The 11,875-nt window shown below is 36.8% G+C and overlaps 3 protein-coding genes and 1 long non-coding RNA gene across 5 annotated transcripts; 1 reads left to right on the top strand and 3 right to left on the bottom strand.

Moving 5' to 3' along the window:
• Positions 1-74: 74 nt before the first annotated feature.
• On the bottom strand, positions 75-11,719 carry LOC117563220 (sodium- and chloride-dependent neutral and basic amino acid transporter B(0+)-like). 2 transcript variants are annotated; one of them, XM_052003328.1, is made up of 11 exons: positions 11,597-11,719; positions 3,815-4,311; positions 3,012-3,143; positions 2,793-2,944; positions 2,619-2,731; positions 2,422-2,560; positions 2,032-2,359; positions 1,827-1,975; positions 1,641-1,769; positions 431-637; positions 75-366 (listed from the first exon to the last, which is right to left on the bottom strand). In XM_052003328.1, exons 2-11 carry the CDS (start codon positions 3,975-3,977, stop codon positions 82-84), a joined length of 1,797 nt encoding a protein of 598 aa, XP_051859288.1. In that variant the 5' UTR covers positions 3,978-4,311; positions 11,597-11,719; the 3' UTR covers positions 75-81. The 2 variants fall into 2 exon arrangements, with proteins under 2 accessions (XP_051859288.1, XP_034097305.1); XM_034241414.2 differs by lacking the exon at positions 11,597-11,719 and adding an exon at positions 4,429-4,547.
• LOC127565326 (uncharacterized) lies at positions 397-8,482 on the top strand. The gene is made up of 2 exons (XR_007954686.1): positions 397-495; positions 8,343-8,482. It is a non-coding gene; the product is annotated as an uncharacterized LOC127565326 (long non-coding RNA).
• Positions 5,951-7,797, bottom strand: LOC117564949 (sodium-dependent serotonin transporter-like). The gene is made up of 6 exons (XM_052003329.1): positions 7,697-7,797; positions 7,448-7,626; positions 7,342-7,379; positions 6,447-6,567; positions 6,120-6,253; positions 5,951-6,057 (listed from the first exon to the last, which is right to left on the bottom strand). Exons 1-5 carry the CDS (start codon positions 7,782-7,784, stop codon positions 6,137-6,139), a joined length of 543 nt encoding a protein of 180 aa, XP_051859289.1. The 5' UTR covers positions 7,785-7,797; the 3' UTR covers positions 5,951-6,057; positions 6,120-6,136.
• LOC117563219 (sodium- and chloride-dependent glycine transporter 1) lies at positions 7,913-11,719 on the bottom strand. Its single transcript, XM_034241411.2, has 11 exons — positions 11,597-11,719; positions 10,982-11,479; positions 10,162-10,293; positions 9,943-10,094; positions 9,769-9,881; positions 9,572-9,710; positions 9,182-9,509; positions 8,977-9,125; positions 8,791-8,919; positions 8,278-8,484; positions 7,913-8,213 (listed from the first exon to the last, which is right to left on the bottom strand). The coding sequence occupies exons 2-11, from the start codon at positions 11,142-11,144 to the stop codon at positions 7,929-7,931; spliced, it is 1,797 nt and encodes a 598-aa protein (XP_034097302.1). The 5' UTR covers positions 11,145-11,479; positions 11,597-11,719; the 3' UTR covers positions 7,913-7,928.
• Positions 11,720-11,875: the final 156 nt, after the last annotated feature.

Here is an 11,875-nt window from a genome sequence, read left to right as displayed (position 1 = left end):
AATTTTAGTATTGATACGAGTATAATGTCATTTTATACAGAAAGTAAAGCAAATGCAATTTGCTGTGTATGTACATAGAAATTAATTAACTTCCTCCTCGGTTACTTCATATAGTTGATGTGTTATATCAGAGTTTCCCAACGTTTCCTCGTATTGTTGGCGATTTTCCATTTCAACCGGATACCAATCGGTTGGGCGACAAGCGCGTCTAATGCGATTATAAAATGTTCCAGTATTCTCATAAGTGATATAGATGCCATAGCCCGGTATGAATAATATTGGCAGAATGACCAGAATAAAGCTGATGAACATGAGTGGTGTTGATTGGTAAATATGCTCCATAATTGCCATCCACAATCCCACGAGCTGCAATCGATAAAATTCTTATTATTAACTCGGCAATGAATCGAAATTTGTATCGTCTTCGAACCAAGGAATAGAAGAGAAAGAGCGGAGCAATAAATCGCAATATGAAGATCTTCCACGAGGCAAAAGGTTGGCCCAGCATAAACTCAATGTCTCGCTGGAATCTCTCTCGACCATAGATCCAAAGCACTGCCATTATCAACATAAAGTGCATAACGCTGTAAGTGACTAACGAGTCAACGGATACTGCCGAAAAGGCCAAAAAACCGTGCTGCAATGGAAAATCATCATAATTATTAATAACAGATATTAATCAATATTCAAAAAGATTGACATAAAATAGTACCACAAAAGATAGATGGATACACAACTTCAAACATATGAGAAAACAAAAAAAATATGTACAAATGAAAGAACCTTTTTTTATACCCGCTACCCATAGGGTAGAAGGGTATTATAACTTTTTGCCGGCAGGAAATGTATGTAACAGGTAGAAGGAGGCATCTCCGACCCTATAAAGTATATATATTCTTGATCAGCGTCAACAGCCGAGACGATATAGCCATGTCCGTCTGTCCGTCTGGCCGTCCGTCCGCATGAAACACTGTATCTCAGAGACTATAAGAGATAGAGCTATAATTTTATTTCGACAGCATTTGTTATGTTTGCACGCAGATCAAGTTTGTTTGAAATTTTTGCCACGCCCCCTTCCGCCCCCGCAAATCAAAAAAATCGAATAAGAAGCGTAATTTTAAAGCTAGAGTTTTTGGTATATACAATAATTACTATAGTAGTTATGATTCTTGAAAATTTGGTTGCGATCAGATAAAAATTGTGGAAGTTATTAAAGAAATACTTTTGTATGGGCAAAAACGCCAACTTACTAGGGCTCTTAGTTGCTTTGGCCGACAATCTGGTAAATTGTGCCGTCTATGGTATATTTTGAGTGGTCTACTATATCGATACACCAAAAATAACATTTGGTATATTTTTAGTATTTTTTAGTATTTTCGGTATATTTTGAAAATAATACCGCAATACTTTGCCTTTATTAAAAATAGGTAGCGGTCGAATACACTCGACTGTAGCTTTCTTACTTGTTTATGATTAATATGCTACATTTTTAAAACTAATAAATCGGAAAGAAATTTTCCAAGGGAAAAACAAGTTTTTAAGATAATTCTCAAATGCAAAAGAAGATTAAATTTAAATAAAATAATACTAAACAAAATAGGAACATCAAAATTCCTCTTACTTACTACAGATTCACTTACATTTGTGCAAAATGGCAATGAAAAGAAAGCCAGTAAACCAATGAAAATAAACGTAGTTCTCTCCTTTTGCGCTCGCAGCATCTCAAACTCATCAAATAGACTCGTGAGAACAGTAAAGATTTGTGTGATCTGCAAGTAAGTTAAACACTCAGTCAAACAAGTAACAATTAAATGGAAATAACATACTATCACAACCAGTGAGGCAATCAACAGCATTGAGTAGTAGAGAATGGTCCATAAGTTGGCAAACTCCATTTCGGCCATGGCACTGGCACTCGATAAGTATAACACCCAATTGGCTTCGACAAATAGATCGTAAGTGTGGGTACTCATTGCTAAGAAATGCATGTACTCATTATTAATGAATTAATTAATCAATAATCAGACTTACAGCGAAAATAATGATGCAAAATGAAGCTGACCATTCCAAAGAGAATGTAGGAAAGTGTCTGGCCAAAAGCAATAACCCAACTGTAGCCCATAATATTGGTTTTGAAGTCATTGAAGCTGGCCAGAGACATGATGCTGCCCCAGCCAGATCCAAAAGCCTGCAGCACCACAATGACCATGGTAAAAGTGCCTCCAACCATTCCATCCCGGTGAGGCTTCACATAGTGCAGCAGGCCATCCAAAGCGCCGGGCAGAAATAGAAAACGCACCAGACAAAGCAGCATAATGCCCAAAGTAGTTAAAATCATGTATCGCAGTAGTTTGCCAAACTAAAAAAAAAGAAAAGTAATATTATACCCTTCATTGTAGATACTCTTTAACAATTACACACCGTGGCAGCATCTGAGCAGTATTTGAAAATGCCAGCAATCACTCCCCAGATGATAATCGAAAGTCCCGCCAATGTCCAAGACATAGTAATGGATGTTTCCTCGATCATCATGTCGGTGACGTTCATTTGAAAATGTTGCCTAGCAAAGTACAAAATTTCAATTAATTAAGATTCTTAGTTGTGGACAGTTCACTTACTTAAAGAACAGCACTGAAGGTATGTGCACTGCAGCGTATTCAACCATAACTTCAGAGCTATTGTCCGCAAGCGAGTTAATAACATCCGCGTCACTTTGATTGACATTGCACATCTGATATAGAAAACAAATACATATTCAAAATTTTATAGTAGTTAATAATTTACACACTTACCGTGCTCACATTCTTCATTTTTGCCATTGCCTCACAGCTCCAGGGCATGGTGGGGCGCAGTGAGTGCACAATGTATATAAGTGGCACAATGGCAAAGATGGCATAAAACAGCAGAGCCGCAACACTCAGGAAGATACTTATATAACCCATGCCTTGAAACAGGAACTCATATGTATGAGTACTTAGTAATCATATTTACATCAAGTGTGCAGTAATTACCTTTAAAGAACGGCGACAGACGAAAGGCGGAGATGAATCCGCTGCTAGAGAATTGACCCATAAACGAGTGGATCACCAGCAGCGGAACCATATAGAGGGCCATATACAAATAATAGGGTAAAATTCCAAATACTGAAAGAACATGAAATTAACTGTTATATCAAATGCATGCACACAATATTCATTTAGTCGCAAGCCAATTGAAATTTATTCAGCATTAACACAACTTATCACATTTCATTCTAATCTACTCAGCTGCTCAACTCAAGGTTAGCATATTAGAAACACATTATTAACATAATCCCATAGGTTTATCAGCAAACATTTTTGTTTTGCAAATAGTTTTGAATTTCAACAAAACGCCCCCTAAATTCAAATAATAGGATACAGAAACTATTCTAGCTTTCAAGATATTTATTTTACTTTTCTTCCATGATTTTGTTACTAAAATATACTAAAATAACAAGCATTCTGTATTATATTAATTATAATTACCATAAGCATGTAATTTTGTACGAGAGAAAAAAGTACTCGAAAATATGGTATATATCTTTTCTTAAAAGTATTATATATTTTGGTTTCCGTTTTTCTCCCTGACTTGACTTGAACTTGAAATGCAATTTCAATTGAATACGCTTATTTCTTTTTACAAAATTATGATGCATTGCTTTCAATTAATAAGCAATTTGATTAGCTTATCAGCTGTCGAAGCTCTTGTTCTCGTGCTCTAATCAGCAGCTACATATACTTGTGTATTATTTGCATGTATGTATGTATGTATGTGTATACATAGTATTACTTACATCCCATGTCGAAATAGAGCCAATAGGAGATCACAAATATATCCAGCTTGAGGGCTAAGCCACAGCACGCGAAAATGAAATCCGTGGGCTTTTCCCATTTTCCGCGCTGCAAATCGGGTTTGAATGGCTTGCGCCCAGTCTCATAGGACGATTCATAGACCATGATGACTCAGAATTATATAGTAGATTGTTTTTGAAAGGCAGCTCCGATAAAGAACGTTGCAAATGTCGACGTTTCTGCTTTCGACTAACACGAAAAAAATTAATTACGCGCACTTGGTATTATTTTCAATTCCTCTCAAATATTCTTCTTAGAATTGTGTTTTTGTTTTTTTTTTGTTTGTCTTTGGGTTTTTTTTTTCATAGGCTTTTGTTTTATTTGATTTTGCAATAGATACGCGTATGTCCGTTTAGGTTTAAATTGACGTTCTAATTAAAAGAAACGATGCCGGCAAACTGACTGTGACTGAGAGGCATCCGAGAGCCGTGCATCCGTGCTGCCGATGGAAATGGAAATGGAATATAGTAGCATAGAATAAAATGGATAGAGGCTTTTCATTATCAACGTTGTCTCTGTATTTATATACAATGTCTACACACACGCGTGTACTCACAGCTCTTGCTCTTGCTGTTGCTCTTCTCTGAGCACAACAGATTGCCAAGTTTCAGACAGCAGACAGACTGTGTCGACAGTCGACGGTCGACAGAGACACGTATTTGTATTATTCTTATTATTATAATTATTATTACTTTTTTGTGTATTGAAATTACAAACAGCTAAACCGCACACCACATGACATTGTAATGATTAGAAGCACATTCGAAACACTAAATTAAATCACTCGTATTGGGTATGTTCGCATATTCGAATGCAAAGAGATTGAGTGCACTGAGTGTATTCGCTCTTCCCGAAACCGTTTAATGAATAATAAAATTTTTCACTTTACATTGGCTTGCTGCTGTTGCTGCTGTTCATGTGCATGTTTTTATTGGCTTATCACAAAAATAGAATCCCCCATTCATTATATTACATATTATATACAGCAAATATCTATTTCAATAATTGTCGGATCAAGCCAAAAAGTATGCAAATTAATTACAAATTGTGTGCAAGTTTTGGCGCGCGATTAAATTAAAACCCTGTGTAAATTCTCTTGAAACTTTTCTTAATATTACTCATACGCCAAGTGAACAACACTTTGTCTTAAAATTGTTCAAAAGCTTTTAGTTTATTTATTCATATGCAACTACAAATATCACCAGTTTATTGTTCTCTATATAACTAGATTTGAAAAATATCAGTACATTTTTTGAAGAAACGCTCGCCTATATTCCTCGTGTATTAATGTTTTTTTTTTTTTTTTTTTTAGGTGTTCTGGGGTTATTCACACAATGAGTTCAGTTCGACCCGATGATGCGGGTCCTTGACTTAAGTACATTTTAAAAACAAATCAAAATCTCTATAATCGTCAATCTATTAGTATATTAGGCACTAGAAGTATGCAGTGTTTGTAATGCGTGTGTGATTTATGCCGCATTCCCATTGTCGATGACGAGCATTTCCGAAGTGCCCATAATCTCCTCGTAGAATGCACGATTGTCGGGATTTACCGGATGCCAATCGTGCGGTGCAAAGCATTGTCTCACCCGCTGTCGCAATGTTCCATTTGTCTGCGTCAACTTGAAGATCATATAGGCGATGACAATCAGATAGCTGAAGCCTTGACTAATCCATATGAGTACGTCGTCTGCACCATTCACATACAACATATAGATAGTCTGATACTGTTGAGAGTAAAGCAAGTGACAATTATTGTATAAAAACAATAATATAGTTTAGTTAATTACCAATGCAAGTGCTATAAAGCAGGGAGCTATGATGCGTATGAAGAAGATTTCGCCACTTGAGATCGTTTTGCCCAGCATGAACTGCAGATCACATTGGAAACGCACGCGGCCATAAATCCAGGTTGCCATCAGTATCAAGAGTGCCGAGAAGACAACCTGCGTGAAGAGCGCCATGTAGGATAAGGCGCTCACCTGGCTAAAGCCCAGCTGAAAAGTTAACAACGCATTAAGCGAATGAACTTTTAAAAATCGTATAGTCTACTTACTTGAGTGCAAAAATAAAGGGAGCTGATCATGAGACACAGGGAGAGTCCGATTGTAATGCGTCGCTTGAGGTGACGCAGTTGCTCGAACTCATCAAAGATCGACGTCAAAACAGACATCATCAGAATGACCTGAACGATCATTAAAGTCAATAAAGATATATACATTTTAATACAAAGAACTTTGCACTTACCAACGCACACATCTCGGCTAGAAAGATGATAGTGAAGAAGAGAAAAGACCAGAGTTTGGGCAACGTTGTGAAGCTGCCAAAGAGATAGGCAAAGGACAAAAAAAAGGAACTGCATTGAACATCACTTTGCCTATCTGCAATTAATTTATAGAAATGAAATATTACTAAACTCAGCCTTAGTGTACTAGCAAATATTATAAACCACATTGGGTATAAATTACAAACTCCTACCTCTTACTGTTTAAGCTGTGTGTTGATAGATCAGTCAGAACAAACTGTTCTAGGTAGATTATCAACACTCTAGATTAGCTAATTGTTTAAACTTACAATGGAAACACGGTTGAGCAGCAGCAGAAGAACCACAACCCAAATGCCCACAATTGCCAACACCATGGACCAGGACAACGACCATGCACCGGAGCCATCCCTAATGGACCCTATCATTGAGCTGAAACAATAAAACATTATTTATTTAATAACAAGTAAGAAAGTTACAGTCGAGTGTGCTCGACTGTGAGATACCCGCTACCCATTTTTAATAAGGGCAAAATATTGCAGTATTATTTTCAAAATATACCGAAAATACTAAAAAAATACTAAAAAAAATATACCGAGTGGTGTGTTTGGTATATCGATACAGGACAGCATTGAAAATATACCATAGACGGCACAATGTACCAGATTGGCGGCCAAAGCAACTAAAAGCCCTAGTAAGTAGGCGTTTTTGCCCATACAAAAGTATTTCTTTAATAACTTCCACAATTGTTATCTGATCGAAACCAAATTTTCAGGAATCATAACTACTATAGAAATTATAGTATATACCGAAATTCGCAACTCTAGCTTTAAAATTACGCTTATTATTCGATTTTTTTGATTTGCGGAGGCGGAAATGGGCGTGGCAAAAATTTCAAACAAACTTGATCTGCGTGCAAACATAACAAATGCTGTCGAAAAAAAATTATAGCTCTATCTCTTATAGTCTCTGAGATCCAGTGTTTCATACGGACCGACGGACAGACACACAGACACACAGACGGACAGACGGACATGGATATATCGTCTGGGCTGTTGACGCTGATCAAGAATATATATACTTTATAGGGTCGGAGATGCCTCGTTCTACCTGTTACATACATTTCCTGCCGGCACAAAGTTATAATACCCTTCTACCCTACCCATAGGGTATAAAAATTCCAATGAATGTCGAACAGAAACTCACTGAAAGTACTCGACAGTTGAGTGCGGCTTTTGATCGTCCTACAAAATGAAATAATAAAGAGAATTAAATAAAGTGTGGATGTGTTAATTAATTTGCGGGCACTCACTTCATCCACATCGTAACTGTTGTGTGTGGAACAGTTGGGCGAATTCCATGTGTTGTTGCAACTCATCCAGGGCAACACATCGTGCAACGTGTTGACGGCATAAATCAACGGCACTGCCGCATTAACGCTGTAGTAGGTGAGTGTGCCCAGGTTGAGCAACAATATCGAATAACCAATGCCTGTTAAACGAGTTACGCCAAGATAAAATACTCATATATATGGGTAGCTATATTATATGTGCCAACTGACCTTTAAATATAGGCGATACGCGAAACGCTGATATCGCACCCGATGTGGAGAATTGGCCCAAAAATGTTTGTATGCAAAATGCCAGCATTCATGTCAGACACTGAAGCATAGACCAAATGATGTCTTTACTCTCGCTTTTTTTTTGTTTGTAAATTTTAGTATTGATACGAGTATAATGTCATTTTATACAGAAAGGAAAGCAAATGCAATTTGCTGTGTATGTACATAGAAATTAATTAACTTCCTCCTCGGTTACTTCATATAGTTGATGTGTTATATCAGAGTTTCCCAACGTTTCCTCGTATTGTTGGCGATTTTCCATTTCCACCGGATACCAATCGGTTGGGCGACAAGCGCGTCTAATGCGATTACAAAATGTTCCAGTATTCTCATACGTAATATAGACGCCATAGCCCGGTATGAATAATATTGGCAGAATGACCAGAATAAAGCTGATGATCAAAAGTGGTGTTGATACGTAAAAATGCTCCACGAATGCCATCCACAATCCCATGAGCTATAATCGATAAATTTCTTATTATTTACTCCGAAATCAGTTGAAATTTTTGTCGTGTTCAAACCAAAGTGTAGAAAAGAAAGAACGGAGCAATAAATCGCAATATGAAGATCTTCCACGAGGCAAAAGGTTGGCCCAGCATAAACTCAATGTCTCGCTGGAATCGCTCTCGACCATAGATCCAAAGCACTGCCATTATCAACATAAAGTGCATAACGCTGTAAGTGACTAACGAGTCAACGGATACGGCGGAAAAAAACAAAACACCGTGCTGCAATGAAAAATCATCATAATTATTAATAACAGAGTTAAATTATTAATCAATATTCAAAAATATTGACATAAAACAGTACAAAAGAAATACATACATATACAATTTTAAACATATGAGAACGATTAATATGCTAAATTTTTAAATTTCAAATATGCCCCATAAACAGGAAAGAAATTTTAAGGGGAAAACAAGTTTTGAAGACAATTTTCAAATGCAAAAGAATTAAAGATGATATTTAAATAAAATAATATTAAACAAAATAGGAACATCAAAATTACTCTCACTTGAGACAGATTCACTTACATTTGTGCAAAATGGCAATGAAAAGAAAGCCAGTAAACCAATGAAAATAAACGTAGTTCTCTCCTTTTGCGCTCGCAGCATCTCAAACTCATCAAATAGACTCGTGAGAACAGTAAAGATTTGTGTGATCTGCAAGTAAGTTAAACACTCAGTCAAACAAGTAACAATTAAATGGAAATAACATACTATCACAACCAGTGAGGCAATCAACAGCATTGAGTAGTAGAGAATGGTCCATAAGTTGGCAAACTCCATTTCGGCCATGGCACTGGCACTCGATAAGTATAACACCCAATTGGCTTCGACAAATAGATCGTAAGTGCGGACACTTATTGCTATGAAATGCATGTACTCATTATTAATGTATTAATTAATCATTAATCAGACTTACATTGAAAATAATGTTGCAAAATGAAGCTGACCATTCCAAAGAGAATGTAGGCAAGTGTCTGGCCAAAAGCAATAACCCAACTGTAGCCCATAATATTGGTTTTGAAGTCATTGAAGCTGGCCAGAGACATGATGCTGCCCCAGCCAGATCCAAAAGCCTGCAGCACCACAACGACCATGGTAAAAGTGCCTACAACCATTCCATCCCGGTGAGGCTTCACATAGTGCACCAGGCCATCCAAAGCGCCGGGCAGAAATAGAAAACGCACCAGACAAAGCAGCATAATGCCCAAAGTAGTTAAAATCATGTATCGCAGTAGTTTGCCAAACTAAAAAAAAAGAAAAGCAATATTATACCCTTCATTGTAGATACTCTTTAACAATTACACACCGTGGCAGCATCTGAGCAGTATTTGAAAATGCCAGCAATCACTCCCCAGATGATAATCGAAAGTCCCACCATTGTCCAAGACATAGTTACGGATTCTTCTTCGATCATCAGTGAGGTGACGTTCGCTTGAAAATGTTGCCTACCAAAGTACAAATTTTCAAACAATTAAGATTCTTAGTTGTGGACAGTTCACTTACTTAAAGAACAACACTGAAGGTATGTGCACTTCAGCGTATTCAACCATAACTTCGGAGCTATTTTCCGCAAGCGAGCTAATAACATCCGCGTCACTTTGATTGAAATTGCACATCTAGTATAGAAAATAATTACATATTCCAAATTTTATAGTAGCAAATGATTTACACACTTACCGTGCTCACATTCTTCATATGCGCCATTGCCTCACAGCTCCAAGGCAAGGTGGGGCGCAGTGAGTGCAAAATGTATACAAGTGGCACAACGGCAAAGATGGCATAATACAACAGAGCCGCAACACTCAGGAAGATACTTATATAGCCCATTCCTTGAAGCAGAAACTCATATGTATGAGTACTGAGTAATCATATTCACTTCAAGTGTGCAGTAATTACCTTTAAAGAACGGCGACAGACGAAAGGCGGAGATGAATCCGCTGCTAGAGAATTGACCCATAAACGAGTGGATCACCAGCAGCGGAACCATATAGATGGCCATATAGAAGTAATAGGGTAATATGCCAAATACTGAAAGAACATGAAATTAACTGTTATATCAAATGCATGCACACAATATTCACTTAATCGCAAGCCAATTGAAATTTATTCAGCATTAACACAACTTATCACATTTCATTCTAATCTCTCAGCTGCTCAACTCAAGGTTAGCATATTAGAAACACATTATTAACATAATCCCATAGAAATAGAAATCGGTTTATCAGCAAACATTTTTGTTTTGCAAATAGTTTTGAATTTCAACAAAACGCCCCCTAAATTCAAATAATAGGATACAGAAACTATTCTAGCTTTCAAGATATTTATTTTACTTTTCTTCCATGATTTTGTTACTAAAATATACTAAAATAACAAGCATTCTGTATTATATTAATTATAATTACCATAAGCTTTAAATGCATGTAATTTTGTACGAGAGAAAAAAGTACTCGAAAATATGGTATATATCTTTTCTTAAAAGTATTATATATTTTGGTTTCCGTTTTTCTCCCTGACTTGACTTGAACTTGAAATGCAATTTCAATTGAATACGCTTATTTCTTTTTACAAAATTATGATGCATTGCTTTCAATTAATAAGCAATTTGATTAGCTTATCAGCTGTCGAAGCTCTTGTTCTCGTGCTCTAATCAGCAGCTACATATACTTGTGTATTTGCATGTATGTATGTATGTGTGTGTATACATTGTATTACTTACATCCCATGTCGAAATAGAGCCAATAGGAGATCACAAATATATCCAGCTTGAGGGCTAAGCCACAGCACGCGAAAATGAAATCCGTGGGCTTTTCCCATTTTCCGCGCTGCAAATCGGGTTTGAATGGCTTGCGCCCAGTCTCATAGGACGATTCATAGACCATGATGACTCAGAATTATATAGTAGATTGTTTTTGAAAGGCAGCTCCGATAAAGAACGTTGCAAATGTCGACGTTTCTGCTTTCGACTAACACGAAAAAAATTAATTACGCGCACTTGGTATTATTTTCAATTCCTCTCAAATATTCTTCTTAGAATTGTGTTTTTGTTTTTTTTTTGTTTGTCTTTGGGTTTTTTTTTTTCATAGGCTTTTGTTTTATTTGATTTTGCAATAGATACGCGTATGTCCGTTTAGGTTTAAATTGACGTTCTAATTAAAAGAAACGATGCCGGCAAACTGACTGTGACTGAGAGGCATCCGAGAGCCGTGCATCCGTGCTGCCGATGGAAATGGAAATGGAATATAGTAGCATAGAATAAAATGGATAGAGGCTTTTCATTATCAACGTTGTCTCTGTATTTATATACAATGTCTACACACACGCGTGTACTCACAGCTCTTGCTCTTGCTGTTGCTCTTCTCTGAGCACAACAGATTGCCAAGTTTCAGACAGCAGACAGACTGTGTCGACAGTCGACGGTCGACAGAGACACGTATTTGTATTATTCTTATTATTATAATTATTATTACTTTTTTGTGTATTGAAATTACAAACAGCTAAACCGCACACCACATGACATTGTAATGATTAGAAGCACATTCGAAACACTAAATTAAATCACTCGTATTGGGTATGTTCGCATATTCGAATGCAAAGAGATTGAGTGCACTGA

The sequence above is a fragment of the Drosophila albomicans genome, chromosome 2L (assembly GCF_009650485.2).
Source record: "Drosophila albomicans strain 15112-1751.03 chromosome 2L, ASM965048v2, whole genome shotgun sequence".
NCBI classification, from domain to species: domain Eukaryota; kingdom Metazoa; phylum Arthropoda; class Insecta; order Diptera; family Drosophilidae; genus Drosophila; species Drosophila albomicans.
This window is presented reverse-complemented; position numbering and strand designations above follow the sequence as displayed.

Coding starts and splice junctions, on each gene's coding strand:
- LOC117563220 (XM_052003328.1), bottom strand. CDS start 3,977: ATGGTCTATGAATCGTCCTATGAGACTGGGCGCAAGCCATTCAAACCC. Junction 2,945..3,011: donor TCTGTCGCCGTTCTTTAAAG/GTAATTACTGCA, acceptor TCCTGTTTCAAG/GCATGGGTTATATAAGTATC. Junction 1,976..2,031: donor TTTGCATCATTATTTTCGCT/GTAAGTCTGATT, acceptor TGCATTTCTTAG/CAATGAGTACCCACACTTAC.
- LOC117563219 (XM_034241411.2), bottom strand. CDS start 11,144: ATGGTCTATGAATCGTCCTATGAGACTGGGCGCAAGCCATTCAAACCC. Junction 9,510..9,571: donor ACTGCTCAGATGCTGCCACG/GTGTGTAATTGT, acceptor CTTTTTTTTTAG/TTTGGCAAACTACTGCGATA. Junction 8,485..8,790: donor CATTGCCATTTTGCACAAAT/GTAAGTGAATCT, acceptor TTTTCATTGCAG/CACGGTGTTTTGTTTTTTTC.
- LOC117564949 (XM_052003329.1), bottom strand. CDS start 7,784: ATGCTGGCATTTTGCATACAAACATTTTTGGGCCAATTCTCCACATCG. Junction 7,380..7,447: donor ACAGTTACGATGTGGATGAA/GTGAGTGCCCGC, acceptor TTCATTTTGTAG/GACGATCAAAAGCCGCACTC. Junction 6,254..6,446: donor TGCTCAACCGTGTTTCCATT/GTAAGTTTAAAC, acceptor AATTAATTGCAG/ATAGGCAAAGTGATGTTCAA.